The 25,217-nt window shown below is 53.0% G+C and overlaps 1 protein-coding gene across 7 annotated transcripts in view; it reads left to right on the forward strand.

The window, feature by feature from the left end:
- MTMR14 (myotubularin related protein 14) overlaps window positions 1-24,409 on the forward strand; it is a 42,869-nt gene extending 18,460 nt beyond the window's left edge. For 4 of the 7 annotated variants that reach the window (XM_061197191.1, XM_061197192.1, XM_061197198.1 and 1 more), the window contains 12 exons: window positions 2,658-2,728; window positions 3,323-3,397; window positions 7,222-7,288; window positions 8,189-8,274; window positions 8,547-8,623; window positions 8,879-8,915; window positions 11,334-11,404; window positions 12,112-12,170; window positions 12,329-12,467; window positions 13,161-13,340; window positions 20,739-20,894; window positions 23,814-24,409. In XM_061197191.1, coding sequence (XP_061053174.1) covers window positions 2,658-2,728; window positions 3,323-3,397; window positions 7,222-7,288; window positions 8,189-8,274; window positions 8,547-8,623; window positions 8,879-8,915; window positions 11,334-11,404; window positions 12,112-12,170; window positions 12,329-12,467; window positions 13,161-13,340; window positions 20,739-20,894; window positions 23,814-23,994 — 1,199 coding nt within the window. In that variant the 3' untranslated portion in view covers window positions 23,995-24,409. The remainder of the gene's footprint in view (window positions 1-2,657; window positions 2,729-3,322; window positions 3,398-7,221; window positions 7,289-8,188; window positions 8,275-8,546; window positions 8,624-8,878; window positions 8,916-11,333; window positions 11,405-12,111; window positions 12,171-12,328; window positions 12,468-13,160; window positions 13,341-20,738; window positions 20,895-23,813) is intronic. The other 3 variants (XM_061197193.1, XM_061197194.1, XM_061197195.1) reach the window with 2 other exon arrangements.
- The last annotated feature ends 808 nt before the right edge of the window (window positions 24,410-25,217 follow it).

The raw sequence follows: 25,217 nt of genomic DNA on the forward strand, positions 1-25,217 counted from the left end.
GTGAATTTTTTTCCCCCATTCTTCCCAGAATATCGTGTACTGCATCTGATAGTTGTGTATGGTGTTGAGGGGAGATTAAGAGGCATCAGTAAAAATCCAGAAGCCTAGGTGGCAGGAGACGCTGTTGCACACCCGGATGAGGGGACAGGAGAAGCACTTACCTTGCTTACCTTAATTACCTTGCTTCCTCTGCTGATGTTCTAGAATTTCTTTACGTGCCTACATTATACTTCATAACAAAATTGCCGTTATCCAGACCAAGTCCTGAAATGCACTCTGCTGCCATTTCAGGGGTCTCTGTTGAGCCCTCGATGGCTTTGAAGCCCAGACAGGAACTGCGGTGGTATCAGTTCTCTGTCAGACTAACTTAGGCTTAGACTAGCCCTTGAAAACGAGAAGTGTTCTGGGAGCACTTCCTTTAGGGCACCAAGATAGACGGGGCCGAAAACTCCCCAGCATGAGTCTAATTTGTTTCCCTCTTGAGCGAGCGTCCGTTCTCACTTCACTTTTGGTCCCATCTGTTTGCCTCTCAACGGGCTCAGAAGCCCGTTCAGGTAATGAATGTCAAGGCATTGCCCTGGGTACTGAGGCTGTTTTAGTTCTCTCCGTTTCTCACAGTCAGTTGCTTCTGCATTATATGCTGGTCAGAGCTTGGCCTGGAGCCTGCAGTGTTGATTCAAGTGCTCAAGTTTGAGAAAACAGAGCACTTCACGGGAGTTCTGAGGAATGATTGGTGTCCCTCCTAAACCCAGGCTCATAAGCTCAGGGCTTATGTCTGATATTTATATTTCTTCTTTCTCCCAGTGAGGCACCCAAGAATACGCTGAAGTGTTAGAGCTGAGGATTGATTCCTGACTTCCCCGTCCACAGTGAGGCCTGGGGGATTCGAGTGCAGGAGTGTGTGGGTTGGTGAGAGCCAGGTCTGCAGAACACACAGGCTAAGTCTCCAGACCTTCCTCCACGAAAGAACCTTTCCTTTCTCCCCTGGTGTGGCCCCAGACAGGAACATGTCCCAAGAGGAGCTGGAGAGTTCCATGTGAACGTTTATGGCCTGTGGCTACTTTGACAGAATTCAGGCAACTGTTTTGTTGCCTTTGGGGACCTCACCAGACTTGGACCTGTGGCCAAAGCCTTGTGCCCTCTGGGGTTTGTGTTGGTCCCGGTGGAGGAACTGAGAGGAGTGCAGGCCTCGTTCTCCCCAGGCTGAGCTGCAGGGCTGCACTGGGGCTCTCACTGCAGCGGTGGCATGAGGATGGCACCACTATGCTGTCACCTGAGTGCCACTTGTACCAGTGCTGTGCCAGGTGTTTTATACGTATTATTTCATTTCATCCTTAACCACTTTACAAATGAGAAAATCAAGGCTTAGAGAAATTAACTTGTTCACAGTCACAGAGCTACGTGAAAGGCTGAGGTTTGAAACTGGGGACATTGCCAAGGCGCTTTTCTCTCCACTCCTCTCTCTGTTCCTGAGGTCTTACCCTGGTGGTGTTTCTTAAAGCTTTTCTAGTGAATGATACAGAAAGCACATCTTGGCGAGGTTTGTTGGAGAAGGACGTGTCTCTTGAGCGCCTGTCACATTTCAGGCACTGTCCGTGGTCCTTTCTCTCATGTTACGATGTTCGGTCCTCACTGAAAGCCTGCGAGGTTGGTACAGGCAGACCTCATTTTATTGCTCTTCGCTTTGTTACTCTTCACATATTGCATTTTTTACAAACTGAACATTTGTGGCAACCCTGTGTCAAGTCTGTTGGAGACATTTTTCCAGTATTTGTTCAACTCATGTCTCTGTCACATTTTGATAGTTCTCACAGTACTTCAGACTTTTCCATTATTACTCCATTTGTTACGCTGACCTGTGATCGGTGATCTTCGATGTTACTATTCCACCTCACTGTAGGCTCAGATTATGGTCAGCGTTTTTTAGCAATAAAGTGTTTTTTTTTTTTTGGCTGTAGCTTGTGTAGCTTGTACGATCTTAGTTCCCTGACCAGGGATTGAACCGGGGCCCACAGCAGTGCACCAAGTCCTAACCACTGGACCGCCAGGGAAATTCCCTGAAGTATTTTTTATTTAAGGTATTTTTAAAATTTAAGATATATATTTTTTTAGACATAGTGCTATCACACACTCAGTAAACTATAATATAGTGTAAACATAACTTTACTATGCACTGGGAAACCAAAAAATTCGTGTGGCTTGCTTTATTGCGGTGGTCTGGAACTGAACCCTCAATATCTCTGAAGTGTGTCTGTATCAGGAGGGAGGGTGATCCTCCGTAACTAGGTAAGTTGCTGAGAAAGTGCTGCCGGGGCTCAAATTGTAAACCACGCTGTTGTTCGCTGGCTGTTGGCACTTCAGGGACTTGTAGGGCAAAGGGACCTGAAATGAGAGAAAAGTGACCAACAACCAGTGAGCACAGATGGAGAGAGATACAGAGGTGTGCAGGCAGGGGCTGCCTCATCGGGAATGTCTGTGGCTAGAAACCCAAGGAGCGTTGGAGGCTCCCGCTCGCCCGGCCCAGTCCCCACTCGTGTCAGCTGGGGCCCACTTTGGAGTGTGTGAGCTGGTGGCCACCCCGGTCCTCCAGCACCCAGGGGCATCTCAGGACACTGGGCCAGGAAGGGTGGTGTCATGACTCTGCCCTTCTTTTCCAGGCTGTGAATTTTTCAAGGAATATAAGGATCGGGATTACATGGCTGAAGGGCTCATCTTTAACTGGAAGCAGGTATGAGCAGTACCGTTCATCAGCTTGGGTCTTCTGTCTGTGAAGGGAAACCAGCTAGTAATCTTCTTGGGGAAAACAGCTACCCTTCTCCTTTCTTTGCTCTTCCCTGAATGAGTCTCATTATTGTTCTCTCTCTCCTCCTTGTATGTACATGTTTAAACTCTCACCATGTATACTTTGTCTCCCCCTTTAATTTCTCCCTTTCTTTAAATGCGTTTTCAGGGACAGGGTAGGAGAGGTCCTTCATTTCTGCTCCGCTGCCTGTGCGAAGAGCGGGAGCAGCCTTTTGCTCCGCCCCAGTGGGCGGGAGCAGCCCAGGAGCTGCCGGAGGCTGAACACGGTTCATCACCTCTGCGTCAGCCGTCAGCACTCCAACGGCCAACAAAAGCTCCACTTGGCAGCAGTATCTGGTCCCTTTGATTTTTAAGCTGTCACTCCCAGGGTGGCACAGGCATCTGGCCCTGAGAAGGCGAGCACTGTGGGGGGACATCCTGCCTGCCTGTGGTAGCCACAGCTTCAGGGCCTCAACCTGCCTGGTCATCCTGGCTTCTTCTGGTGGCCAGCCTGCATCTCACAGTGTCTTTCTGTCCCCAGGACTACGTTGATGCCCCTCTGAGCATCCCCGAATTCCTGACTTGCTCTCTGAACATTGACTGGAGCCAGTATCAGGTGAGGGGACCCTTGGTGCCTGCCCCACGAGTCCCTCAGGCAGACACCTGAAGGCCTGGCTTGTGACCTCTGACCTCCTGGGAAAGGAGGAGCTGCTTACCTGTTTAACTCTCCCTCCTGCTTTCTTGGCCCAGAAAATCAAAGCTTTCTGAACATGACTTACTAAAAGATTTGCATCCACCAGGGGATTCTGTTTCCAGAGGAGGACCTCATGGAGTTTGCTTTTTCAGCTCTGGGATTTAGTGACTTTTTTCATTTTACCTTTTAAATGCGTGTTCCATCAGAGAAAGTGCAGAGCTACCTGACCTGATTTGGTTATAGAAACCTTAAAATTATTTCCACTGTGCTTCTCTCCTCTTCTCATCGTCTGCCATGGAAGGGTCCCCAGTCTTTTTTTTTTTTTTTTTTTTTTATTTATTTTTGGCTGCATTGGGTCCTCGTTGCTGTGCGCAGGCTTTCTCTAGTTGCGGCGAGCGGGGGCTGCTCTTTGTTGCAGTGCGCAGGCTTCTCATTGCGGTGGCTTGTTGTGGAGCACGGGCTCTAGGCGCATGGGCTTCAGTAGTTGTGACACACGGGCTCGGTAGTTGCGGCGCACGGGCTCTAGAGCGCAAGCTCAGTAGTTGTGGCACACAGGCTTTTTTGCTCCGCGGCATGTGGGATCTTCCCGGACCAGGGATTGAACCCTTGTCCCCTGCATTGGCAGGTGGATTCTTAACCACCGTGCCACCAAGGAAGTCTGAAGGGTCCCCAGTCTTACTGGATGGATCCATCTTTCTACCATGTTTAGCCCACTTTACAAGCCCACAGGCCATTAGCAGTGTCCTTGCCACTTGCTTCAACCAGGACAAGTAGCCTCGTTCTTCCCACTGCCTTCCCCATGTCTGTTCCCTCTGCCTGGCTGGCCCTCCCAGCCTCCTCTTGTCTGGCTGACACACTGCCTTCAGGATTTGGCTCAAGTGTCCACTCCAAGAAGAATTCTCTGATGTGCCTCCTCTCCCCCATCCCTAGAGAGGTTGGGTGCTTGCATCTACATTCCCATTAATCCGGGCTCTGGGCCCGACCTGGCCTCCCTCGGTGATCCACACCTACTTCCTTTTCCAAGTGTCCCGTCATGCAAGCACCTCAAACTCAAGCTGCCCAAAATGGAATTGGCCACAACCCACAGCACCCCCAGGCCCTCCACCATTTACCCAGATGCTCAGACTCGAAAAATGGGGGCTCTTCTCCCCAACATCCATGGCTGGTCCCATCAGTTCTGTAAGTCTCTGCCCCAGGGAAACTCCCCAGTCCTTCTTGCTTCCATCTCTTAGGTCACTGGCCTAATGCAGGCTACCATCGTCTCATGGCTGAGCGTGGGCCCACGTTGAAGGGGCAACCGACTGGAAATAGTGAACGTAAAGCATGTGAATAGGGCCTGGCAGAGCACGATACTCAGATGATGGGGCAGGGTCATCACTGTCACTCCTTCCTTCAAAGCTGCCACTGACTTTCCTTTTTCCCTCAGGATAAGTCCAAGGACCCTTATGTGGTCCACCCAGCTCCACGTGGTCCAGGCTTGTTCTTGTGACTCACTGGCTGTCCCCTCCCTCTCCTCCAGCTACCCTGACCGCCTCTCCACCCCTTAGGGAAGATGCTCTCCAGGTTTGCACATGCTGTTCTCTCTGCCACAAACACTCGTGTGCTTTTCCTCCCCTTTTCTCACATGCATGTCACTATCTCCAAGAAGCCTTCCCTAAGGGTCCTCATGGATCAGGCTAGGCTCACCTCCCCAGTTACATGGTCCTGCAGCATCTTAGAGGGCTCCTTTTAATTAGCACACCTGCAGCGATTCACTTTGCCTTCCCTTCCCTCCAGCCTCAGGGCTGGAGTCATTGTGTTCACTGCTGTGTCCCAGGGCCAGGCCCACAGTCACGTTCACACCACTGTTTCCCATTGCACGAGCAGTAGTGCATGTGTGGGTGTTGCTGACCTCTGTGTAGCCCGATGGAATTCCATAGAGCTCTGCTCTTTCATTCTGTGCCCGAAGACCCCTTCCAGGGGCAGCTGCTCCTCAAGCTGGCCCCTGACTATGAACAGTCAGTGAAAGAACATTCTACAGGTACCTCCTAGTCCCTAAGCACGAAGCCTTACAGATGCAGAGGTGCCAAAATGGCCTCCGCCCTCACTGGGCTCAGTCTAGGAAAATTCCGAGGCAACAGCATAACTGTCACCTGCGTAGTAGGGGTATTGACCAGTGGCCACAGAAGAAGACTCTGTAGAGAAGATAATGGGGCTGGGCCTTTAAAGGATGAGTAGGAGTTTGCCAGCCAGGGAAAGAGTGCACCAGGCATGGAAACGTAAGGCCGATATGTGGTTCTCACCTCTGCACCCGGAGGCTTTGTCACGGCACACATAGGTTGAGAGAGTCAGAGGTGAGCCTAGATTTTCATGCATTTCCCAGGTCCTCTTCTGTTTCTCAGTCTGGTATCTGAGGAAGTGTTCCTACAGTGCAGTGTGTGACCACAGGCCTGGGTCCAGACCCCAGCTCAGCTTAGCTGTGTGACCTTGGGCCTCTGCCGACCCAGCGCTCCCCAGGCTGTGGTTCCTGCCCCAGCCCTGGGCACGGTGGCCAGCAGTGTCTGCCGCCGTTCCTTGGTCATTTGTGTCCCCTTCAAACAGCTGCCGTTGTGGGAGCTGCCCTGCGGGCTCGTCCTTGGTCACCTCCTGCCCTCTCCCGGCCGCTGCAGTCCTCCCCCAGCCAGCCTGACCTCCCTGCACACCTGCTGCGTAGCTCCCGCCTCTCCTGCTTTTCCTCACCCGCTGGAATCACAGCTCGGAGGAAATCTCTTGGCAGTGGTGTGTCTGACACGTTGAACCAGATGAGTGGAGAGACCCCCGAGCCACCATGGGTAATAAGTTTATTAGCACGGCACTGCAGCGGCTTTCTCTGGAGCTCCTGAAAGTGGGTCAGGACTCTCCAGGGTCCTTGGGAAGGTCAGGTAAATGAGCCTGGTTTAAATTCCTGGGAAAACCATTCCAATTACAGGTGCTGTGTTCACCCTCCCCATGGGAGCGCTCTCGCTAGCTGGCATTCACCGCCCTCTCTGCACAGCCCCAGACACTGAGAAGCAGTCATGTTAAGAGACTGTCCCCAGCTAGGGGGAGGGGGCCGCAGAACTGGGTCAGGCCCCTCCGTGGGGTTCCGGATTCCAAAATGGACTGTTTCTCAGAGGGTCTAGTCTAGACCTTTAGCTTGGGCTAGAACAGAGGTTCCAGTCTCTATGGCTTTTGCTTATTTTTGCTCTCCCACCTCACGGGCCTCCTGTTTTAAAAGATTTTTTGTTTACCAAACAGACTGCATTTGTTACTCATTAAAAGACTATGCAGTGAGTAGCAATAAAAAACGTATGAAACGTGATTGATGAGAAGGTTGATGGTTACCTTATTTTCTGTGATGTGATGGCCGATAAAGAAATGGCTCTTTCCATTTGGTGACAATGGCCACGGGCTCAAGGCTCTCTGTCGGCTTCTGTTAATTTCCTAGACAGCCGTGCCCAGAGCCCAGGGCTCAGAGGAGGCTAGTGTCCGGCCGCTGCTCGTGGCTGTGGGGCTGTGGGTTGCCCAGGCTCCTGCACGGCTTCCCCTCCCTCACCGGCACGTTGGGTCAGAGCACACTGAGGGAGGGGCCCGTGGGTGAGGGTGCAGGGACGTGTGAAAAGTGAAGTGAGCCTGGGGTACTTGTTTCCCCAGAATAACTCATAGCATTTTATTTTAAAAATGCTTTAAATTCCCATTCTGAGTTAAACACCTATTCATAGAATCCTTTTATTTTTCTTCTCCAACAGAGTTGGGATCTGGTGCAACAAACACAAAACTACCTGAAACTGCTGCTTTCCATAATTAACAGTGACGGTGAGTCTGCCTCTGCCTGCCTCAAGCCATAGGATCTTCTGGGTGTTCCCAGGTCTTGACGTCGCGAATGTGTGTTTATTGGGGCCTTTTGCTCTATGGGAGAAGGATTTGGGGATTCCCTTGTCATTGGCAGATTTATTCCATGCCCCAAATTATGAACTTGTTACCATCTGAACCACATTCAGCTGGCCTTTGAGCTTTCAGCATCAGCCTTTTGCTGATGTGTTTCTGCACTGGGTCAGCTGGCCTTTGAGCTTTGAGCATCAGCCTTTTGTGTGGGGCTTCAGTGGTCTCTTTTGGTTCAGAAAGGTGAGAGAAAGTCAGTCCTGGCCTCTTCTTGGGCACACACAAGAGCCCCTGGAGGGCCTGTTCTCCAGAGGGTACTCCAGCCAGTTTGACTGTTTTGCTTGGATGAGCCCATCATGCTCAGTGTCCTAGGGCGGTCTGACTCTGGTTCCTCCATATCAGTCAGGACCTGTGTGGGGTTGCACTTGCTTGAACAAATGGAAATGTATTCGTTTATATAACCAAGAAGGCCCAAGAGCAGAGCCAGGTGCCAAATACCACAAAGAATCTCTCCTTGTCTCATACCCACTGTTTAGTTAGCTTCATGGCTGGCAATCGTTCCGGACTTGTTTCCTGCCATCTTAACCCCTCCAGAAGAGGGAGACGGCCTCTGTCCCAGAGCTCCCGCTCATTGCCTCAGTTTGGATCCAGTGCCCACCCTTGAACCAGTCACTGTGGCCAGGTCGGCAGAAACATCATGTGCCTGCCCCTGGAGCCAGGCCGTGGTTCTGGGGTGGCCTGGCTCTCACCCCAGGCCAGGGCGGTGGCACATCCCCTTCTCATCAGCCCGTGTTTGCTTCTCTCCTGGGCCTCCCGTGCCATGTTCCTGTGTAGATGACAGCGGACTGCTGGTACACTGTATCTCAGGCTGGGACCGGACGCCCCTCTTCATCTCTCTCCTGCGCCTTTCCTTGTGGGCTGTGAGTATGGACGGGCTGGGCCGTGGGGTCAGGGAGCATTCAGAGGCCCTTCCAAGATGTACTCTCTATGAGCGCTAGGACTGTTTCCAGAAAGCAGAGAGGCTTCGGAGCGAGGGACCTCACGTGTCCAGAGCAGGTGTCGTGTTTAAGCCCGCTCCGGGGGCTCTCAGGCAGCCTGGTTGTCACGGGGGCGGGGGTTGTGACTCAGCCCCCGAGGCCAGGAGGGGCCGTCATGGGGAGGCTTCTTTCTGATCTGGGCGCGTCTCCTCCAGGACGGGCTCATCCACGCGTCCCTGAAGCCCGCTGAGATCCTCTACCTAACGGTAGCCTACGACTGGTTCCTCTTCGGGTGAGCCTTCGGGAACTGTCGGGCTATGGGGTGCTCCGGTGCTTGGGAACCGCCTTTTTGTGTGCGTGGGTGTGGTGGCCCCTGTGACAGGGTTGAAGGCGAAGACGGTCCCACCCCCTTGGGAAGAGAGAAGGTGTGGTCGGGCCCACCTGAGGCTGAGGTGCCAAAGCCATGGGCTGTCCCTGTGCCTCTGGTCTCCCTTCATCCTCGTGTCTGGGAGCTGCTCGCTCTGACCTCCTCGCCTTCTTGTTTCAGGCACATGTTGGTAGATCGACTCAGCAAAGGAGAGGAGGTGGGTTCTGCTCACGGTCCGCGAGCACACGTCAGGGCTCCGCGAGCTCGGGCTCTTTTACCCCCAGGAGGGACAGGGTGATGGTCTGTTTGGTGTCCACACTTTGGGGGCGGTTGCTTGCCTGGTGTGTGCTGGGATCAGGCAGCGTGGCAGGAAAAGCACTGGCACAGCAGCCCCGTTCTGAGCCTCAGTCTCCCTCTCTCGCGGAGAGAACACTTACCTGTGACCTTCGTGTGTCAGTCCTCTTCCCCCCCTTCTGTGCCAGCCTTCTTACGGGTGACCTTGTTTTCTGCACTCTGGAACCAATTTACAAGTCCTTTCCTGCGCCCCTCATCCTTACAGCTAAAGCCAGAAGCTCTTCCCTGTCCTCCCTTGTCTCATCACACCCACTCGGCAGCTTTTAAGCCCCAGGGCCTTCCGTGCAAGCAGGGTCCTGCCAGCTCCTCACCACCAGACCAGTCCCGGCCAGCGGGCTGTGGGTCCCCTTCCTGTCCGGGCGCTGTCCCTCCTTCCTCCTCTCTGCTCTGTCCACGTCTTATCCTTTTAGCTACTTTTTTCAGTCTTTGGCTCTTCGGTACTCTTGTTTTCAGCCTGTTTTCCCTGCACACAGACCTGGAGTCAGACCTGAGTGTGAACCCCAGTTGTGCCACTTACTACCTGGGTGACCTTGGGTAATGTGATTAACCTTGAGTCTCCCGGTGTTGATTCTGCTGCCTCACAAAGAGAATGAGTCCAGATGCCCAGCGTGGGAGCTGCACGCAGTGTTGGCTCCCCCCCCATGTTCCTGAGGCATCTTTCTCACCCTCCTGAGGCTGCCTCTTCTGGGCATCTTGTGCATTCTTCTTTTGTTCCTCCCTCTCAGCTGCTCCTCTCCCCTTCTAAATCTCTTCTTTTGAGCACTTATCGCATCTGCCAGGACTGCAGAGCTCATAAGCCTGTTCCTCAGAGGCCTCCATGAACTCTGTCAGAGGCGGTGACTTCGGCACTGAAATCCGCACGTAAAGCCCCTTTGCAGCCTCTCATTTTGAGATTTGCTGGAGCTGGCACTCCAGTACCTGCTGTCCCCCATACTGTCTCCCTATCCCCAGAGCAGGCCAGATTCCACCTTCAGAGACGGGGCAGGGGATGCGGCTGAGCCCAGTGGATTCTGGATTCAAACCCTGGCCACGTCTCAACGTAAACAAGAGGGTCTTCTCAGCTGGGAGGGTTGGCAGGATGTGGGCTTTTCTCTTAGCCCTCCCTTCCTCCCCGCACACACTCAAAACTCTGATACTTTAAAAACATGCAAAAAGCTGGGGCCTGTTAAACAGCTCCGTACCCCTCCTTTGCCTTTGAGGCTCTCAGAGCACATTAGCGTATTAAAGACTAGAAAATCTGTGGTGAAGACACCTATTTAATTTTATGTAACGGGGACTTCCCTGGCTGTCCAGTGGTTAGGACTCTGTGCTCAGGACTCCGTGCTTTCACTGCCGAGGGCCCAGGTTCAATCCCTGGTCGGGGAACTAAAATCCCACAAGCTGTGCGGGGCGGCCAAAAAAAAAAAAAGTTATGTAACAATGTTTTCATACTGGCCTGACCTAGGCACCCTCCCTCCTTTTTTATTTTTTGAGGAGACCTTACGGGGCTCTGGGATACCCTGTGGGTATTTTTCCAAGTGAGGGGTTGATGGACCACACCTTTCAGAATCAACTGCAGAGACTATGCATTATGTGCACTTCACAGAGGCCCATTGGACCAGGGCACTGGCTGCAAGGGAGAAGAGAGAATTTGCTCACGGAGCTGGGGATGCGGATGCGGGGTCAGAGCTCAGGAGCCTCCTCCGGCTTTTGCCTGCCTCAGACTTCGTCCTGCCCCTTACAGTTTCTGAACAGTGCAGGCTGTGGGCCAGGCAGTGGCTGCCCCTCACCCCTGGTTCTCCTGAACCACTGTTTCTGGGTATTTCTTCTACAAAATCTGATCTCTTGCCCTTGCATTGTGTTCCTGCTGTGTCCACTAATCTTCTTGCCCCGAAGTTCTCTCCCAGCTGTCCTTCCCTGTTAGCCTCTCTCCCTGGGGTTCTTAGGAGAGGCTGAGGGGGAGAAGCAGCTGTTCTCTTCATCCTTTTCAGTAGCTTGAGAACGTGTGTGTTCAATTTGAAGATGGTGTGAAACGTCACTGGCTTACCCTTTTGCGTTCTCCGGAAGGAAACGCCCTTCCTTCCTTGCCCCACCCCAGGCACACCTGCCCGACCTCCTAAGCCTTCCCTACTGCCCGTACTGTTTCTACACCAGAATATCCAGCAGGGTCCCCAAAGCAGGGCTGCTGTCCATCAGGGGTTGACCAGGGTCACTGGTTGCCCTCTCCTGGGAGTTCTGCCACCTAGATTCTTCTCCCTGGAGACTGCTATCTTCTCATGTGTGCTGCTTTTTGGTCTCTCAGATTTTCTTCTTCTGCTTCAATTTTTTGAAGCATATCATCTCTGAGGAGTTCTCTGCTCTGAAGATACAGAGGTAAGGAGAGACCTGCTCTCACTGGGAGCAAGGTGCTTCGGGAAGGGCCGCGCTAGGGCAGGGGGGGTCTTGCTTGCTGCCTTATCCCTGCCCTGCTTCCCTGCATGCTTGGCAGGCTGGCTTCCTGTCCCTGCCTTCACTCTGAGGGCAGGTAGGGGTACCTGGGGAGGGCCAGTGGCTGAAGAGGCTCATCTTGTGACTAGGAGAGCAGGGCTCGTTGCTGCAGGGAAAAGCCAGCCCAAGGATAGGGGGACTCCCAGCTCCCCATGCCACCGCCATGGCAGAAGATCCTCCTGCCTGAGCTGATGGCTTCCTTCCCTGCGCTGCTGCAGAGGGGTGTCTGCACAGCCCACCGCCACAGAGCAGAGTCCGCTTCCAGCCCGGCAAACACAGGGGTCTTGCCTGGTAATTGCTTTAGGACCCCTGTGAGAGCTGGTGTCTTTGCTTGCTTTCCAAGTCCAAGCTTTCCAAATCCAAGCTCCTAGTGTGCTGGACCAGACTTGAACTCTGAGGGCCACACTGACAGGGAGGCGGCAGGCTTTGCTGGCCTCCCAGAAGTGGGCCTGGCCTTTCTGCAGCAGTTTAGGTAGGACCTGTGTCCATGAGTTTCCAGTGAGCTGGAGCTTCTTTCCCAGGTGGGCAGCATGCGGGGGACATGGGAGACTTCAGCCCAATCTGGAATTCACTGTCCTGGCTTCTGTTTATAGGAGGAAGAGTTTGCCAGCCCGGGATGCAGGCTTCACTGTGGAAGATATCTGCATGCTGAGTGAGTCATGGGCCCCAGCAGACTTTCTCTGTATATCTTTCTGACTATAGACCACATAGGGACTGTTTGTTCTAGAAACTTCTCTTCTGTGTGGAAGAGGTGGGGGACCCCTAGCAGGAGAAGATAATGTGCTGACTGATGGCACTGGCTTCTTTCAGGACGGAAGGATCGTGGCAGCACCACCAGCCTTGGCAGTGACTTCTCTCTGGTCATGGAGAGCTCCCCAGGAGCCGCCGGGAGCTTCACCTATGAGACTGTGGAGCTGGTCCCTGCAGGAGCACAGACTCAGGCAGCTTGGTGAGGGCCAGGCTGGAACTAAGCTTGCTAACAGCTGTGAGCCAGGGCTCCAACTCCAGGGAGCCCCAGGAACAAAGGGGCCCCCGACAGTAGGCCTGAGAGCTGAGCTCCATGCCCTGCTGTCTCTACTGGGCCTCAGAGGCCAGCCATCTGGTTGGTGGGGGGCACTGCGGGATGAAGGAGGAAGCTGCAGGGCTGGGAAGACAGGGTCGGGTGAGGGGCGCTGGTGCTAAAGGGACTTCCTGGGGGTGCTCCCTTGTACCATTTGCCTGGGAGGTGGGGGGCCAGCTTAGAAAAAGAAAAAAGGGATGAGTACAAAATAATGATTGGGAATTGGGAGCTTGTTGAGGGTCAGCTCCTTTGAGAATCAGATGACCTTCCCCCTGGACAAAGGGCTCAATATTTTGTATAACATTAGCAGGGAAGGTCAGTTACTAAAGTGTTAGTTAAGAATCTGTTTTCCAGCATGTGCACTGAGGCCAGCAGGCCAGTTTTGTTCAGACGTCACAGTCCCTCTGTGAAGACCCAGCTCTCGCTGCCCATGGCCGAGCCCAAGGGAGTGCTGAAGTATGCCCACTCCCATGTGGCATTTTTCCAGTGCAAGTAAAAAGTGGGCCCTGAGATTTAGTACAAGTGGGCAGAGGGTTTGCCTGAGGTGGCCCCTTAGCCAGCAGCCCTATCTTTCCACTGCAGGAGGAAGAGCCACTCATCCTCTCCACAGAGTGTGCTCTGGAACCGGCCGCAGCTCTCAGAGGACCGCCTGCCTTCCCACCAGGGGCTGGTGGAAGCCAAGTCCTCCAGCTCCTCGTCCTCGAACCATTCTGACAACTTTTTCAGGCTGGGTAGCAGTCCCCTGGAGGTCCCCAAGCCCAGGTGAGGACCTCCAAAGTCCTAATGGTGGGATGGCTAGCCCTTCCCTGTTAATAAGGCTGGAGAGGGGGGTTCCAGGGCATGCGGCCTGGCGGGCAGTGTACCCAGGAGGCCAGAGGGGATCGACAAGCTTGGAGGCTCGCGCACTGTTTGGAGGATGGGTTAATGTTTGGATACAGAGCAGGAGCTGGTTCGCAGAGTGGTTTGAGACTCCCCCTTCCCAGAGCCCTGGCAGATGGGTATCCAGAAGGTGTAGTAGTTGTGATGTGATGGGCAGGGAGTTGGGGCTGCCCCTCCCCATCGCCTTTGCCAGGTCTCAGCCCCCCTGTGGACCTCACATTCTGATTGAAGAGATGGCGCTAGATCCTCCGAGGTGCTTCTGGCTCTCCCATTCCTCGTGTGAATGGGTGGGGCCCTGAAGAGGACAGACGGCAGGGAGCTAGGCTAGATGTGTGTGGCTGGGGCAACCCTCGCAGGCCTGCACATCTGGAAAGGGAGCAGCTCAGCCAGGATGGACAGGTGTGGCTGGAGTGTGCTGCAGAACTGATGTTTCCTTGGTGAGGTTAAAGCTGAGCGCTGGCCAGGGGCTTAGGATTGAGGGATGGCCTGGCATTTGGGGGAGGCATTTCCTAGCTGACCCCTTAACACTTCTTCCATGTCATACAGCCAGGGAAGGAGTCCTGTGAATTACTTTGTTTTCTAAGGCCTTGAGAATGTCTGGCCCTTCTGAAGAGAACAAAGAAGTGTGCGACTTAAGAGGTCCTTAATAAATTCCAGGGAGAAAAGACATTTAGCAGAAAGATCGTGAGCGTTGAAGTCCACTCCAGATTCAAGCCCAGCTCTGTTGGATACTGCTCCAGAATTTCAGGTCATTCCTTGTGGCAGGCATGTTACCAAGGAGGAAACTGAACCCAAAGGTCACAAGCTTATCACAAGGAAAACCCTGAAACTTTGGGAACTCTCCTCCCATCACCGTCCTCTGGTTTTTCCTTTCTGGGCAAAAGCAAGCAATGGAGGAAGGTGGGGAAAAGCACCCTCCCCACACAGGCTGAGCGGATCAGCTCTGGGTGAGTAGGAGCTGCACTGTCCAGAGGGGTCCTGTGTGCTCACCTCTGAAGGTGAGCCCTTCAACTCGGAGCACTGCCGTGTCCGTCAGCGCTGTAGCTGAGTCTGTTAAATAAAGTCCACAACCCCTCTGTCCCCACGGGTTTGGTGGAGGCAGCTGTGCGGAGATGGTGCCGAGCAGACAAGCCCACGTGCCGTGCTCATCCGCATGCTCTGTGCCACCGCGCTTGTCTGTGCAGCTTGCCTCAGGGCCGCTGTGGGCCTGCCGCGGCACTGTGTGACCCTTGCTCTTCTGGGCTGGAGCTCTTGCTCCTCTTCCCTGCCTCCTTTTCTGCCTGTGCAGCATTGCTGGACAACTGGGAAGGAAACCAGGAGATTCCTCCTGTCCCCTGGGTCCTCCCTGGTCTTAACTGTCCAATTGTTGGGGGCTCCCCCACTGAGGCAGCACCCCATCATACACCTTAGCTTGTTGTCATTCCCTTCTTCCTGACAAAAGATCCTAGTTCCGATCTTGTGGTCATTTCCCTCGGTCTTGCCAGTGGTTATCTGCCTGCACTGGGGGCTCAGATGCTTATGGCTGGTCTAGGATGGTCCAGGAGGCTGAGGAGGTTTGGGGGTGTCCTCCTGATCTCACGGCCCTGTGAGCTGGGGCCTGGTGAAGGAGGCTGGAATAACTGGACCAAAATGGGGCACCTTGGAAAGGCGTGGGGTGGACTGCTGTGAGGTGCTTGATGGCTCTGCTGGTTTATTCTGGGAGTGCCTGCTTGTAGCCAGGCTGGGCTGGCCAGGTGACAAGGTTCTGGATTGGCTGCTTGTTTGCCAGAGGATTTGAAAGACTACTTTATTCAGATTTGGAGCATTCTAATTATAATTACATATTTCCATTAACATTAAAATTAATTTAGTCTCTCTTATCTTAAAGTGCCTGAGGGATCCTGTCATTAGCTTTCCTGCTTCTCTTAGGTAACAACAGCCAATCAGCTTTTTAGTGCAGCAGAGGGAACTGTGTGGAAAGAAACCCTTTAGTAAAACTATCTGTGACGGCCGAAATTCCCCTTACAATGTGAATTCTCTGGGTTTCCTATGCTCCACATTCCCAAGTTCTACAAGCATATCTCTTTTAAGGTAGGACTTCCCTGTGAAAAGAATTGGTGAAGCTTTGTTCAAAGTTACGAAGTAGGTGTCGGATTCAGAAGAAAGTTCTGTGGGGTGCTGACTCTTATCCAGTCCCAACCCCATACCCTTCACTGGCAAGACTGGTGGCTCTTGTGCATCATTAGCTGCTACTGCAGCAGCTTCTAATTGAGTTGCGTTTCTGGACCATTGTTAAATCTCTCATCATCTGTAGGGCTGGGGACTGGGAAGAGGCAGGACCAGTGCTCACATGCCTCTCCGAGCCCTGGTCAGTAAAGTGCCCAGCTCCGTGTGTAGTGTTGGTCTCTGCTCCAGAGTCAGACATCTTTAGGGATGGGGGTTGCTAGCATAGCACTGTCCGTGCCTGAGGAGGGATGGCGCTACCACTGAGCCCAGCTGGAAGCCAAGCTGCCTGAAGAGCACATGAACTTGGCTGAGGGACATCCAGCGGCCTGGTTGGTTAGCTAAGTGACAACATAGGCGCCAACTCTGCTGCCCAGATAGCTTCTCTTTCCGCATCCTTCACCACCTACTAACTGCTTGTTATGAGCAATGGGCTCTGTCCCCGGCTATGTTTAATGAGGCAGAGAAACCGGATTGCTTTCTGTAACACATAGGGTTCCTGTCTTAACGTTTGATGTGTTCTCCCATGGGGCCACAGCTCCAGACCAGAGATGAGCGGTGCGAAGCCTAAAGGCATTGCCAGCTTGAGACCCATAAGAGAAAACTTGGAGCCCCAAAAGACTTCTCCTTGGGCTGCTGCAGGAAAGCACAGGTCTCTGGTTCACACAAACACACACACCGCACACACAGACACACAGACACACACACACATACCCCAATGCCTGAAATCCAGGCTGAGGGAAACCGATGACTTTTCAAATCTGATGAATCTTGTCCTAGCCGTTTCTGAAGTCACTTGTTCCGTGGGGTCAGGCCCTTGTTGAACGGAAGGATTCTTCCCTAAGGCCCCATTCCTGGAGGCTTTCACTTGGGCAGAGGCTGTGGGACCATCAGCTGGAGGCTTGGTAGTGGTGGGGGGTAGGTACAGATTAGGTGACATTCAGGCTCTCTGAAAGGCTAGAATTCTGGGTCTTGGCTCAAATGTTCGTTCCCTGCATGACTTCAGACATGTCACTTGATAGCTTTGGGTTTCTTTTTTCTCATCAGAGGCTTAAATGGGCAACTAACTGCCCAGGTCCTTCCTAGCTGTGAACCTTCTTGCCCTCTCTGTGCGCTGTCAGATCAGGTGCTTTTAGATGCAAATAACAGAAAATCCATCTCAAAAGAGTTTAAACAATAAAGGAAAACTGTTGGTTTACGTTGGAAAAATGCAGCCTTCAGGCACAGCTTCATCAAGGTTCCAACTCCGTTTCCCTATGGTTCTTTCTGCTTGCCTCTTTCTACATGCTAGCTTTGTCTTCTGGCCAGCTTCCCTAATGGTGGCCAGCTACTCCGTGTGCTTCCTTTCTCACATCCAGGGATCACGTGAAGGCCTCTTTTCCAACCATAGATAAGAAACTCTGTGCTTTATTCCAGTTGGAAGTTACGTGTCCATCCCTGAGCCAATCCCTGAGGCCTCCACCATCCCTTATCAGGAAGGAAGATCAGTGTACTATGCGGCTAGCATGGGTTTTGGTCAGCCTGGGTTTCAATCCCAGCTTTGCCGCTTGTAGCTGTGTGACTTGGAAAAAACACTTACCTTCTGAGCTCAGTCTTTTTTATCCCGTCTTTAAAGTGGGAGTAATGATCCTGGTCTCCATAAGTTTGGGTTTAAGTGAGATAATGGAGCAAAGTACCTGGCATATAGTAATACTCATCCTTTCCATGAGTACTGGAAATGCTCAGTAAACTGTAGTTGTGGTTCAGATCCGTCCTTATCAGTCTCATTTCTGAAGGACTATGGGCTGTGTCAGGGCACTGGGCAGCTAGGTAAAAGGCCAGATCAGGTACCTCAGGCCAGACCTCTTTCTCCTCACCTCAGCTGTGTGGCTTGGGCCAGCTCTGCTTGTGTGGGTACTCCTGTAACCCCTTCCAAAAGGACCAGCTAAAACACACTTGCCTGAGCTGGCCCACAGCAGGGGTCTGGCAGGTGTGGGGCCAGGTGAGGCGGTTCAGCTCTGTTGGTGCTGTGAAGAGGGGCTTAGGCCATACCCATCTAAGGGAGTGAAATGTTGCCAAGAAGCCAGCCTCCTGGGCAGAGGTCTGGGCCCTGGGGATGTGGATGGATGACCTTGGAAGCACTGTCAGCTCCACAGTTGTCCAGTTTGAGGGCGGCTTGGCCCCGTGTGCCCTCCAGTCCTGTAGGTAGATCGGTGGAGGTAGATGCTGTGTTTGCACTCGAGTAAGGGTGTAGGGCAGAAGAGCATGGGGTTTTGTTAAGGCTGGTTGCGTTACCTGTGTACTGGGGCTAACTTGAAAGTTTTCCTTCCTTCTTTCACTCGGCAGGTGCAGGTGCTTCCTTCTCGTGACTGTTCCCTGTCATCTTTAGGTGCCCTCTCTAGCCAGCTACTCCAGATGTGCACTTACAAGGACCTCTCTGCTTAGCACAGCCCCTTGCTCTCAAACCCAGGAACGCAATGGTTGCTTTGCAACCCTTTCCTTGACAAAAGCCTCAAATACGAAGATTGATTTGGAGCCTGTGTGCTCACTCTTGAAAAAGATGCAAAAGATGGTTGGCTGCTTGCTGAGATTCCTTTGTGACCCCTGGGATCATGCGCCCTGTTGTTATCTGTGCTGCCCTCTCCATACTACAGCTGTCCCCTGGCTGCTTCAAGCATGGTTCTTGCCTGGGGGTGCTACCTGCTGGACACGGGAAGTACAGGGAAGGGACTAGCCTAGGAGACCAAGAGCCCTTGCTGGGAACCTCTCTGTAACCATATTCCATCTGTCATTTTCCCATTGGAAGTGTGAGTCTCTGATAGCCCTGGGGAGTGGGGTTAGGAGCCTAAGAAACCCCCATGTTCCCTGCCCCTTAAGTCCCTCATCCTACCCAGCCTCCTCTACTTCACATTACTTTCATTCCCTCAACACTCTGCTGTTTAGCAATTATTTTCCCGAAAACTGGAAAAGAAACTCTACGTTACCTTAAAGTTTGAGCAAGAGGTGAGATTTGTGGAGCCAGGCTGCCCTCAAGAGGGGTTGCATTGACTGAAGCAAGACCGGCATGACCCAGAGGAAGCACAGGGCAGGCACCACACGGTGGCGTGTAGCTTGCTCTTGCATGTAGGCAGCTGTCTCTGATTTACAGACAGTTCAGGATCACCAGAGATACAGTGTCTGGCCTGAACCCTACCAAGTTTCTCCACGTAGGAAGAAGGAAGCCCTGCTTTGTCAGTCACTAGGGCTTCCACCAGGTAGCAGACCACGGCCTGTCCTCATCCCCAGTGCTGCTGTCATACACCTTCCAGAGTAGAGCAGGAGCAATGAATATGGCAAGTCTCTATGTTGCAGGGGGGCTCCGATTGATGGCGGCTTTAACGTAGAAAGCTAGCTGTTTTCCCTGGTCTCAAGGTGGTTCTGTTGTACGACAAATCTGTAATCAATCTTGGCTTTAAAAATCTCTTCTTGCACTCTCTAGCCGTGGAACCTTGGGCAAGTGTCCTTACCTGTCTGGGCTGCCATTTCCCTGCCTCTAAGAAGGAGATGATTTACGATCAGCAGAGATGCAGCGCTGGCCAGAGCTGCACTCAGCTTGGCAACTACTTGAGGATAAGGCTGGCCTGGGGACCCATGGGGACTGTCACCTCAGTCTAGGAGCCCTTGACTCCAGCTAACTGGGTGGGCCAAGGTCAATTAATTTTTCAGTTTCCCACCCCCTGTACCACTATTCATGCTTCTGCTCTGTTTCTGGGTCCCTACAGGAGCACCTTCTGCTATTCTTGAATTAAAGAACAAAGGGTCAAGCATCAAAGATGATGCACCTCTGGGGATTGGGACCTGGGGTAGCTGATGGAAGGGCCTTGTTTGATGTTTCCCTATCTCCTCCCTTCCTCCCCCACCAGCTGGGCTACTGTCCAGAGACAGCAGAGAAGGCTGGGCTGTGAGTGGGGAGGTGGTGGCAGTGGTAGATTCCCAATACAGGCTTCCTCTCCCCGCACCCCCCAAACCTCTGTTTGAAAAAGGCCTGATGAAGTTGTCAAGTTGGCTGCCTGATTCATTCCTTCCCTCTGGGCATAGCCAGTGAGTTTGCTGGGTTGTTGCTTGTGAATACGAACTTTGGCTCCTGGAAGGCGCTGCAGAGGAGGAGGGCGGGGCTCAGGGCTCCCGTCACCTTCCTCTTCCATCTAGGTCACCGCCCGCACCATCCCCAAGAGGCTTGTTCTCCCATCTCTACCATAGGACCTCAGTGGCCCTGGGTTCTGCATTGCCAGTCTGCCAATCTACATGCCAGGGAGTGTGGGGTGATCCTGCCTCCCAGGTTCCTGGGGCATTCAGCCTTTCTCCCCTCCTTTTGGTGCTGTTGAGATTTTACTTGCTTTGTCAGCCAGAGCAGGCATGCCCTGATCCTAGGCTTTGGTTGCTGGGTCACCTTTGTCACCATGCTTTGCTCTTGTTCTTTTGTTCCTGTAAGTCTTTGCATGATGCATTGTCCTCACAGCTGAGCCTGCCTTGTGGTCTATTTTTTTTTTTTAATAAATTTATTTTATTTTATTTATTTATTTTTGGCTGCGTTGGGTCTTTGTTGCTGTGCGCGGGCCTTCTCTAGTTGCGGCGAGCGGGGGCTACTCTTCATCGCGGTGCTCGGGCTTCTCATTGCGGTGGCCTCTCGCTGTGGAGCACAGGCCCCAGGCACGTGGGCCCCAGCAGTCGTGGCACGCAGGCCCAGCAGCTGTGGCTCGTGGGCTCCAGAGCTCAGGCTCAGCAGCTGCGGCGCATGGGCCCAGCTGCTCCACGGCATGTGGGATCCTCCCGGACCAGGGCTCGAACCCATGTCCCCTGCATTGGCAGGCAGATTCTTAACCACTGCGCCACCAGGGAAGTCCCTGCCTTGTGGTTTTTACTCTTCTGTCTTGGTCATAACCTGTCCAGCTGTTTTTGTACTTTTGGAGAAAATGGTTGACTTTACAGATGCTCTACCAACAGACCCTTGTGGCCCGGTCCCAGGGCCACCATAGCCTCCCCGCCCCACTCTTCCAGGGCCTCCCCTGTCAGGCATATGACTGACCACATCATCTCCCCTCTCTCTCCTCTCTGCCCCAGATCAGTGGACCATCCCCTGCCCGGATCCTCTCTCTCCACAGACTTTGGCAGCTGGCAGATGGTAACAGGCTGTGGCAGTATTCAGGAACGGGCTGCCCTGCACACAGACTCCTCTCTCCCTTTCAGCTTCCCGGATGAGCTCCCTAACAATTGTCTGTAAGTGTCTTGCTTGAGAAGACAGGATGCCCCGCCCCTCACCCTGCCCGTATCAAAAGCTGGTGAGCCACTGAGTGCTGGCTAGGAATGAGGCAGCAGCAGGCCCCAGGGAGCTGGCCTGGGCTCCCTGCCCCTCCCGAGTGTCTCAGCTAAGTATACCTCATTGCTCCTGGACCCTGAGGTATGGAGGAGGCCTGATGGACTGCCCAGGAAGTGCGTTGGAGTGTGTTCACTCTCCCCGGCCTCTAAAACCCATCCGTGGGTCTCTTGGGGCACACACCCTTAGGGAAAGCTGGCTGGACTCTAGCTATAAAAGATTCTATTTCTGTCCAAGGCTTTGCCTGACATGAGAACCCTTTGAAAGCAGAACAGTGGAGTAGTGAAAGTAGGTGTATGGTGGAGACCAGAGCCAGAACGGAGCTGGGTTAGCCCGAGGGCTGTGCTCCCAAGCAGAACCGAGGGTTCCTTGCTGTCCCCTCCCCCCTTTTGACTCTGCTTTTGTCTCTGGTCAGGAAAGAAAATTGGCCAGGGATGCCCATCCAAAGCCCAAGCCTGTAAAATCCTCTCCCTCCAAAGCTCCAGTGCTGGACTTCCAGTTCTAGCAGAGCAGCTGCCTCTCTGGCTGCCGCCTGCCCCCTGCCTGCGCTGCTGTTTCACAGATGTCAGGCGGGGAGAGCCTCCGGTGGCCTGGGGAGCAGGATCTGCTTCTGGTCTGTGGTTGCCTAAGGGCCTTCACCTCCCCACTGGGTGCTGGGTGTTCATCACCACCACCAGAATCCAGTTCATACCCTCCCATGCTGACAGGTTGGAGGCAAGTTGCCCTTGGGAGTTGAGAAGGATTCCTGCTGAGGGCGAGAAGGATTCCTGCTGAGTGCAAGCAGGGGCCAGAGCTTGGGATTCCTAGATGGTGCTCACAGGCCCTGGCCCCGCAGCTAGGGAGTAGCCCAAGGACTTCAGGGGCCACTGGTGCCTGGTACAGCCTTCTCTATAGCCAGGCCCTTAAGCCAGAAACAAGATCTCTTAGATTTTTGAGGATTAAAGAAATAGTTGTCTGCACCTTTCTGTAGGCTCTTCCTACTTCAGCCAGAGAGCCTAAGAGCCATCTCTGGAGGAAGCAGAGACATCTCTGCCCCTGCTTAATAGCACCCCTCACTTACCTGGTATTAGCCAGTGAAACGGGCAGCTCTAGCCCCAGATCCTACAATTTATGCCTTGGGTAGCTCTCTGTGCTCCCAGCCAACCCTCAGGTTAGGGGTGGTTCCCAGAGGAGGGCTAGGTTCTCCGTGATCCCATGGCCTCCAAGACTGCAGGATGGGCATGGGGTCAGGGTTGATTCCTGGTGAGGTCACATAGTATGTGGGTTCACTGCTTTGGCTTTGGTGTCAGAGGAATTTAATCCAAATCCTAGCTGTTATGTTTACTAGCTCTGGGGACTTCCCTGGCGGTCCAGTGGTTAAGACTCTGCACTTCCACTGCAGGGGGGTACGGGTTCAATCTCTGGTTGGGGAACTAAGATCCCGCATGCCACATGGCAAAAAAAAAAAAAAAAAAAAAAAAACCAATATGTTTACCAGCTCTGTCTTGGGATATCAGCCTTGACTTCTCTGAGCCTGCTAGCTCATCTCTTGAGAGGGAATGGCACTATGGTAGCTCCAGTCTCTGCCTGCCATATGTTCTCAAGTGGATCACATACCCTCTCTGGGCTCCAGTTATCTTGTTTCTAAATAGGTTGTGATCTCTCCCCTTTCTGCCTCCTAAAAATAGGGGGCAATGAGAATGCATACATATGGACCTTTAGATATTCCCTGTGAATATGAACTACTATCTGTATTTCTCCTGGTTATATGCTCTCAGGAAAAGCTAAAGAAGCACACATGGTCTCCAGCCTATGTAAAACCTAATTAGGAAGTAAAGAAAATCTGGGGCCACGTATATCCCCCACATGCCAAGAGAGACTTCGGAGTTGTTCATGGTATTGCAGGAATCCAGTATCAGCCCCATTTTCTTAGCGCTGCTGCTAGAGCTATTTGACTTTCCTTCGCCCTACAACCTGCTTCTGCTGCTGCTGCAGCTGCTTCTCTCTCTCACTCTCACTGTCTCACTCTCTCTCACACACACACACCCCCCCACTCCCACCAATCTATTTTCCCTGGGTCTGTTCTCCCCATACTTACCCCTGGACACTCACTTACCCCATATCTCCATGTGCTACCCCAGGCCCTAGGTGCAAGTCATTTGGGCCTGGGAACTGGGGATATTGCTGCTGCTTCTAACAAATTTGCAGGAGGGGTTACCCAGTGATTGGTCTCTTAGGGGAAATTTTGGAGTGAGTTAGTGGTCAGGGCTGGTCTTGGTGCTTAGGTGGATGGGAACGTGAGGGCTCATCTCATGTGGGTCTGTGACCTTTCCTTTAATTCCGTGTCCCTCCTACCCCTAGACTTCGTGTAACTTTGAGTCCAGAGGTTGGGCGTGGCTGGTATCTCAGGCCTTTTCTATTAAAGACTCTTCAAGTCATCAAACAGCCTTATGTGGAATTCACACTTGTTGTTCCCCTTCTTGACTTGTGATAAGTGCCTGTAGAGGCCAGGGAAGGAAAAGCAGGTAGAATGAGAAAAGAAATCCTGCTGGAAAAGCCAGCACCTTCCTAGCTGTTTACCCGGGGAATGCAGTGACTGAAGGTGAGGACTCTGGCCTCTCCAGGTAGGAACAGCAGCCTGAGAGCTGAGAGAGAGTTTAAGAGAGGAACAGGGCCACATATTTGGGGCCTGAACCACAAGGGTAGTATGGCCACGGGGCAGATGCTGGCCTTCTACTGAGGAATGCAGAAGGATAGGCAGTGTGGCGGAAGGATGAGAATGTTGGATCCTGCCCCAGGGTAATGCATTCATTCTCTCTCTTTCCCTCCCTCCCTCCGCACAGGCTTACAGCCCTGAGTGAACGGGAGACTCGGCTACAGGAGGTGCGCTCAGCCTTCTTGGCTGCCTACAGCAGCACAGTGGGGCTTCGGGCAGCAGCCCCCAGTCCCTCTGGTGCCATCGGCCTGCTGGAGCAGTTTGTCCGTGGTGTTGGACTCCGGGGCACCAGCAGCAGCACCTTATGAAGCAGCCAGCTCATGACAGCTTCCTGCTCCTCTCTCACCTGAGCCCTAAGCGGAATCAAAGCCGTGCCCAGCCAAGGGGTGCTTCAAGGTGGGGGGAAATCTCCCCTTCTCCATCATGCACATGGCAGCCCCAAGGCTGAGCAGGGCCAAGGACGGGGTTCTCCCCCACCCCAGCTTCCTGACTGGTGTCCACCACCCTACTTGTCACTGCCTCCCACCCACCTTAGTCTTTGCCAGGATTCCTGTCAACTCTCAGAACTATGTGGGGTTTCCCTGGGGCTTTGTGGAGGCCGAGACTTCACAAAAGACCCCCACTTTCCATTCTCGTCTCCTGGGGAGGAGGGGTCACCCGCACTGAGAATGAGGCAGTTTGACACAGATCACAAAATGAAATCAAAGCCTTTTTGAACAGCTACTCTATCGCATTATCATTTGGCTCCTGTCTTTGTGGAGTTATTTAGAAGGTTCTCCCTGTCCTTCTTTTTGCTGGGGGGAGAGGTACAGATGAAGCAGGAAGGGAACTGGAGACTTGGGTGTTCCCCTTAACCCCTGAGCCATGAGAGTCTCCAGTGAGATGGGGACATGTAGTCACAGGCTGTTAAGGTGGGAGCAGTGGTCCTCAGGCCTGAGTGGGCCCTAGTCACCCCTAGAGAGCCTGTTTATCCATGCAGATTTCCAGAGCTGCCTGAAATTCAGACTTGAAGTTGCTGAGATCTTCATTTAGCTGGGAAGGGGGTGGGGAGAATCTGCATTTTTAACAAGTTTAGCAGACTGGTACAGGTGACCTGCAGCCCCTGCGTTCAGTGAGGGATTGGCTTCCAGGGCTTTGGAGGTAGTAGGTGATGTGGGGAGGATGGACCTGGCTGACCACCTACCGTGTGACCTGGAGTGGGTTGCATCTTCACAGAGTGTGTCTGCATCTCTTAACACCATGAAGTCATGCGGGTTCAAGGACATGGACAAAAGGTTTTGCACAGTGCTGTAACAGCCACCATTTACTGACCTCTGACTCTAAACACAAAAGAGGTCATCGGTGTGAATGCCAAGAAGGAAATAATGCCGGTGAACATTTCTTGAGTATTTACTGTGTACAATCCCCTGTGCTAAATCCTTTCTGTGGATTATTCTCGATGAAATTTTACAACACCCTGAGTAGGTGCTATTAATGGCCATTCTACTAATGAACTGACTGAGCCACAGAGATGTTAAGTAACTTGCCCAAG

Source organism: Eubalaena glacialis, chromosome 7, assembly GCF_028564815.1.
Source record: "Eubalaena glacialis isolate mEubGla1 chromosome 7, mEubGla1.1.hap2.+ XY, whole genome shotgun sequence".
Taxonomy (NCBI): domain Eukaryota; kingdom Metazoa; phylum Chordata; class Mammalia; order Artiodactyla; family Balaenidae; genus Eubalaena; species Eubalaena glacialis.